Source organism: Egretta garzetta, unplaced genomic scaffold (genome assembly GCF_000687185.1).
Source record: "Egretta garzetta isolate BGI_Z169 unplaced genomic scaffold, ASM68718v1 scaffold19, whole genome shotgun sequence".
Lineage (NCBI taxonomy): Eukaryota > Metazoa > Chordata > Aves > Pelecaniformes > Ardeidae > Egretta > Egretta garzetta.
This window is the reverse complement of record NW_009260768.1, coordinates 1,678,976-1,685,300: the sequence shown is the minus strand read 5'-3', so window position 1 is coordinate 1,685,300 and position 6,325 is coordinate 1,678,976. Positions and strand designations below refer to the sequence as shown.

At 58.0% G+C, this 6,325-nt stretch overlaps 1 protein-coding gene across 1 annotated transcript in view; it reads left to right on the top strand.

Annotated features, from left to right (window-relative positions):
• Positions 1-6,325, top strand: part of SLC39A11 (solute carrier family 39 member 11) — a 115,202-nt gene that overhangs the window by 82,303 nt on the left and 26,574 nt on the right. The window contains exon 6 of the mRNA XM_035901551.1: positions 2,237-2,306. Within this exon, the coding sequence (XP_035757444.1) occupies positions 2,237-2,306 (70 nt within the window). The remainder of the gene's footprint in view (positions 1-2,236; positions 2,307-6,325) is intronic.

The window sequence follows — 6,325 nt, the reverse complement described above, 5'->3', positions numbered from 1 at the left end:
CCCCATCCTGTAACGCGTCTTTAGAAAGATCTGCCCCCCGAAATTTGGGGAACCGCCCGCGCCGCCGGCCGGGGCAGCCCCTTTGGCAATCACAGCCCTCCCCGGCTCTGCTCCAGCCCCGGCACTCGCCCGTTGGGGCGGTGGGGCTGCGCGAGGGCTTTGCGTGAGGGCTTGCTTTGCGCGAGGGCTTGCTTTGCATGAGGGCTTTGCACGAGGGCTTGCTTTGCACGAGGGCTTTGCACGAGGGCTTGCTTTGCATGAGGACTTGCTTTGCAGGAGGGCTTTGCAGGAGGGCTTTGCAGGAGGGCTTTGCAGGAGGGCTTTGCAGGAGGGCTTTGCAGGAGGGCTTTGCAGGAGGGCTTTGCAGGAGGGCTTTGCAGGAGGGCTTTGCAGGAGGGCTTTGCAGGAGGGCTTTGCAGGAGGGCTTTGCAGGAGGGCTTTGCAGGAGGGCTTTGCACGAGGGCTTTGCACGAGGGCTTTGTACGAGGGCTTGCTTTGCACGAGGGCTTTGCACGAGGTGTGATCCCTCCCGGGTCTGGCGTGTGCCCCGCATGCCTCGGTTCCTCTGGCTGTTTTACTGGATGGAGCTATCACCCAGTCGTGGTATTTTAGGGACAATTTGGAGTCGCCTTACCCCCTAACCCTGTACGTAGAATCATAGAATCGCTTTGGTTGGAAGAGACCTTTAAGATCACCAAGTCCAACCTTGAACCTAACCCTGCCATCCCAGTAGGATTGGTTGCTGCTCTCGTTTTAGAATCCCAGCATCGTTTGGGTTGGCAAAGCCCTTTAAGCTCCCCAAGCCCAGCCGTTACCCCAACCCTGCCATCCCACCGCTAAACCCTGGCCCTAAGCACCTCTTCTACACATCTTTTAAATCCCCCCAGGGATGGGGGGTCTCTGTTTTCCCTGTCTCCATCCTGAGCCTTGGCACAAGCCTTGTCGAGCGTTTCAATTCTCCACGCTCAGCCTGGACTCGCGGATGCAAATGCTGTGATTATCCCAGTTAGCGCTGCTTTTTTATGGTGTGTTTCCAAGGCAACGGGAAATTCCGAAGACCACAAACACACACACACACACACACATGGTCCTCCTCTTCCCAGACCTTATCCTCCAGTACAGGTAAACACTCTCGGGGACATTTTCAAGCTGTTTGAATGCTCATCTGAGTGGTCCCCAGTGTCCCTTGAGTGGCTCGGAGTGGGTAAGTGCCCCCTTTGAAGGCTGTAGACCCCCCCAGCTGCACAAACAGCTTTGGTTCTTTGAATATTTCCCCCCCTTCCCTGCCTTGCAGTGAGGCTCCAAAACCAAAAATGGGAATTTTGAACAAAGGGGCAGGAAAAAAAAAAAAAAAAAAAGTCGCAGTGGTTCGATGCTCTCTGAAAATAAGTTTTGGGTTTTGTTTTTTTTTTTTTTTCTGGGAGGGATGAGGGAGCTGTGCCGGTGTGGGGAGGGCAAGGGAAGTTTGTGGGAGGGCAGGAGGGGAGCGGGGAAGGACGGAGCGGGTACCCCTTGGAGCCACAGGGAGGAGGCAGTGGCGGATCACAGGTATCCCCATCTGCCCTCCTGGGAAGGTGGATTTTTTTCTTCGGGCTTTACGGGATTAAATGTAATCTAAAATAATCTGCAAAGTAGGAATTTTCTCCTGGAGTTTGGGTTTCCTTCTGCTTTGGAGACTGTACAGGTGTTGTGCTGGTATTTGGGGCACGGGGAGACCAGAAACGGGGGCGGTGGTGTTGCTGGGAGCCTGATCCCGGGGAGTTTATGGGAGTTTGGTTCTTCTGCACCCCCCCACCCCCGCGGCACCAGTTTGGCTGCACCTTGCAGAGATGCCGCTCTGCAGAGAGGTTTGCCAAGCCGGAATCCCGCTGAGCAGACTTTGGTGTCTTGCACTGCTATGTTCCTTATTAAAACAGCATTTCAGCTGGTGGGGACTGCGATCTTTTCCCCTCCAGGGCACTCATAAATACAGAAATTTCTCTTCTCTGCCTTGGCTTTGCGAGAAACTGCCGGTTTGGGTTTGTAGCGGGGCAGAACCCGGGCAGCGTGGCGGGGCCTTGAGTTGAGCTTGGGTTAAATGCACTTAGATTAAAACGAGAAGGGTAACAGCCTGGCCCGGGGTCCTGCTTTCCTGCTCGTGCCGGTCTTTGCCCCGTTGGAGCGCAGGGGGAGGGACGGTCCCAGGGCTGTTGCAGGGTTTGACCTTACTGGGTTTTTTTTTTCCTTCCTGTTTCAGAGGGTCTGGCAGTGGGAGTTGGATTTGGGGCCATTGGAAAATCCGCGTCTGCCACCTTCCAAAGCGCCAGGTAAGCCACGACCCCGCTTCTGCTCTGCGTGCATCGGGTTTGGTGTGCACTTTTGCCCCTTGGAGGCTGGCTGGCTGTCCGTCCGTCTGTCCCGCATGGCTCCCGTGCCAGTGGCAATGCAATGATTGACTGAAACTCGTCCGGAAGCACAGGAGCGGGCAGGGGGAGCAGAAGAAATTCCCCGTGCTGTTGCATTTCCCTAGTGCTTGTCCTTGTCGGACGTGACAGAGGAATGCCAGGATTTTCCACAAAAGCAGCGTTCCCAAAGGGTGGGAGCAGCTGCCGGAGCCGTTGGGAAGCGTGGGGTGGCTTTGTTTTTCATTCCTGCCAGGCAGGGGCACAGTGACGCTGGCACTGGTGGCAAGGAAGTCTCCCAATCCTCCCGGCAGCCCTGCTCGCCCGCTCCAGCCTCGCCAGCCGCCCCTCTTGCCCTGTTTTTTCGCCCCCGTGCTAGCAGGCAAAACCTTTTGTGCTTCTCTCCCGGGACTGATGTGAACACAGGGGGGTTAATTCAGCTTCTCCAGACTCTCTGCAGGGTGGGGTTTGGGCTTTGGGGGTGCGTTTCCATGCCAAGCAGGAGCAAACCCGGGCGCACAGGGTGGGGGACGGCAGGGAGAGCCCTGCTGCTTCCCCACGCCCAGCAGAGCTGAAACTGGGCTGACTGGGGGCATGGCTAAAGAAATGGGAGAAGGGAAGAGAAGTCTGGTGTGAAGCCGGAGCTGGAGGAGCTGCCTGGGCTCTGGAAGAGCTGCTGGCACCTCTTGGCGGCGGGCTCGCAAACGGCACCCTCTGCCCGAGGCTCCTCGCCAAATCCTTTTCTTTTTCTGTTTGGGTGTTGCGGCGGAGGCTGGTGGCACGCCACCTTCCCCGTGGCTTGTTCGCCAGAGCCAGGCTGTGATTTAGGCGGTCTGGGGACGCACAGCGTGTTCGGTCTGTGAGTAACCCTTACGGCCGGTGGGTGGAAGTGCCGGTACGTCTCAGCCGCCTTGCTCCTGCCAGAGGATCTGCGGTGCCCCAGGGCTGTTTTTGGAGCCCTCCAGGTTGTCCAGCCCCTTCTCCCGGCAGGGCACAGGCTGTGCTTGCGAGGACCCTTGCAAAGATACGAGCAAAACCTTCTGTACCCGCTGCCCTGCCACATCCCCGGCTGATGGGGACAGCATGGGCTGGCTCTGGGTGCGCAGCCCCAAGCCCTTCGATCGCCGCGGATGCCGTCCAGCTTTGTGGTGAGGAAAGCAGGGATGTGCCAGCTCTAGGCACCGCGTTCCGCTAACCTATTGAAATAAAAGGCTCTCGGTGAAGCCTGCAGAGGCTCTAGAGATGCTCGAACAAAAGGACTTCTTGTCATCAGCTGCTCAGTAGAAGCTAAGAAGCCAGAAGCAGCTGGTTCTTTCTCTGTATTTACAACAGCATTAATCACGTTAGATGAAAGGTGGAGTCTGTACCATGAAAATACCAATGCAAATTTAGTCAGCTGTGAAAGGAGACAAAATAACTTCATTGCCATCAGTCTGTCTGTCGCTGTCACCTGCGGGCAGCCCAAAAATCGCTCGGTGTAGCCGCTCTGCCGCGAAGCCATTTGCAAATATCCAAGGGTAAAATTTGAGGTGGCCGTGTGGTGTTATTGTAGGCTTGAAAAACAGCAGCGGAATTACATTTGATGTCACGTGCTAAATCTTTTGACACATCCCAAGGGAAAATTGCTCCTGGGTCAACCTGAGCCCCTAGGGGACTCGACAGTTGTGATCCCCCTCGCGTCCACTTGTTTGAGATCGCGTTTTAATGAACCAGCGGCGTGACTCAGTTTACCTCCTCCATTCTCCTTCTGCTTCCCCCTGCCTGTGAGTCCCCGTGTTAGCTCCGAGCCGAGCCGGAGCTGGGGCGAGCTGCCTCTCAGGAAGGCTTCTGCCTTCAAACCTGGGATCGTGCTAAAGAATTTATCAACGCTCCGGCGCGCTCAGAGCCCGAGCTTAAGATGCTGGGGGATGCTGGCAGTGACTGGTGGATGTTGCCAGGCGTGGCTGTGACTTGCCCATGCTACCCGGAGGACTTCCCTTGCTGACTTGTGCTTGGTGAATAAACGCTGGCTTGCTTGGGAAAGTGCTGCCTGATTGCATTGCTCCCGGAGGGGCGAGACCTTGGCTGGAGCCTGAATTCCTGCCAGCTGGCTGCAGGACCCTGGTGAGCCGCAGCTCTGCCGTATCCTGAAGGGCCATTTTTGGAGCCGTGGGCTTTGCAATTCAGCGGGGAGTTTGCGGAGGGACAATTAGGAAGAAGGGGGAGAGCACCAGCAGCTCTGCCAACGGCAGGGGTGCCGCAGCAGTGGTGTCTGGGCATTGCAAGCAGCCGGGTGCTGCTCTGGCCTGCTCAAACCCCCGGGCACCCGAGCGGCTCAGGGGTGGGTGTTGCATCAGGGTCCCTGCCCGCCTCGGCCAGGGTCCCAAGCGCTTTGCTTTTTTCCTTTGCTTTCCTTTCATAAGGGCTAACAACCCTGTTCCCGACACCTTCCCAGGATCCCCTGAGGTTTTTCCTGGGCTGGGGACTTGCCCCTGCGCTGGTGGTTGGGGATTTTTGGTGCCGCCCGCTCCCTGCCGTTAGGAAAAATTTCTTCCCCAAAAGGGCTGTCAGGCTCTGGAAGGGGCTCCCGGGGAAGGGGTTGAGTCCCCATCCCCGGGGGGATTTAAAAGATGGGTAGATGAGGTGCTGAGGGCCAGGGTTTAGTGGTGGGATGGCAGGGTTAAGGGAATGGTTGGGCTTGATGGGCTTAAAGGGCTTTTCCAACCTAAATGATTCTGTGATTCTCCCCGCCCGTGGCAGGAGGGGTGCTGTGCGCTTGGGGCTGCGCCGGTGCAGAGCTCAGCATGGCGAGGGACTATTTTTGGGTTTTAAAGCACAGTGGGGCCGAGTGTGCTACAGAGATGGGGCTGGTGACCACCAGCACGGGCGGCGTAAGCAGAGCGCTGCAGGCAGAGACCCGCAGCCGATGGTCCGAGGCAGGGGGACGCTTCGGGGTTTGGTTAAAAACCCAAAAAGGATGATTAGGGAGCAGAGTGGGATTCTCACCGTTTAAAACACCCGGTGATTTGCATGTGCAGGCATCACCTCTGCTGTTCCCTGACCCTCTGGGCTCTGGTATGGTCCTGCCCCATAACCCCTGTGAGTGCAGGATCCGGCCCGCTGGGCTCCTCCATCCACCCCATCTTCCCGGAGCGTCTCGGTGCTGCCTGCCAGGGCTCTGCCCGCGCTCGTCCGCGTTTCTTTGCTGCCACCGGGTGTGCAGGCTCCATTCCTGCGATCTCGCTCCCCCACGGCTCCTCTCCGCTGGTGCCAGGGCTCGCCCTTGGATTGCAGCCCCTCGCCTGGTGAGTTCGCTCGCTTAGGGCTTGCGGTGTGGGGGGACCCCACCATACTCGGCCTGTCAGGGGATGCAAGTGAAACACGGTCCCGTGCCCGAGGAAGGTGGGGTCTCAGCGGTGGGGGCTGGATCTTCGCTTTTGTGCGCAGGCGGGTATCGGTGCTCCTTCAGCTGGGCTGCACACTCGAGCCTGTTTCGGAAAGGTGATGGAGGTTTTGTGGCAGTTTAGATGGGTCTTAGGATGACCTAATGTCTGCTTTTGGGGTGTTTCTTGGGGGGGGCTGAGCCGCTGCTCATCCTTGGGCAGGAGCGGGCTGCGGAGCATCCCTCTCCCTCCTGCGGAGCATCCCTCTCCCGGCTGTGGAGCATCCCTCTCCCGGCTGCGGAGCATCCCTCTCCCAGCTGCAGGTTTGCGTGCCCAGTTCCTCACATGAATAAAAACATCAGAAAGTCCCAGAGGCTGAAAATAGCGGCTCAGGACAAAGCTGCTGCAGTGACAGAAGAGGAGCAAGACCCAGCACAGCGTGTGCTCAGGGTGGAGGAGCGATGCCCGGGGTGGGGTGTGCGGCGAGCCCGGGGAGGGGAAGGTCCCCTCCAGATGGGAGCAGGGAGGCATGAGCCGCTCCTGGCTGCCTTCCAGGCAGGAAGGTAAAGAGAAGGGTAGCCA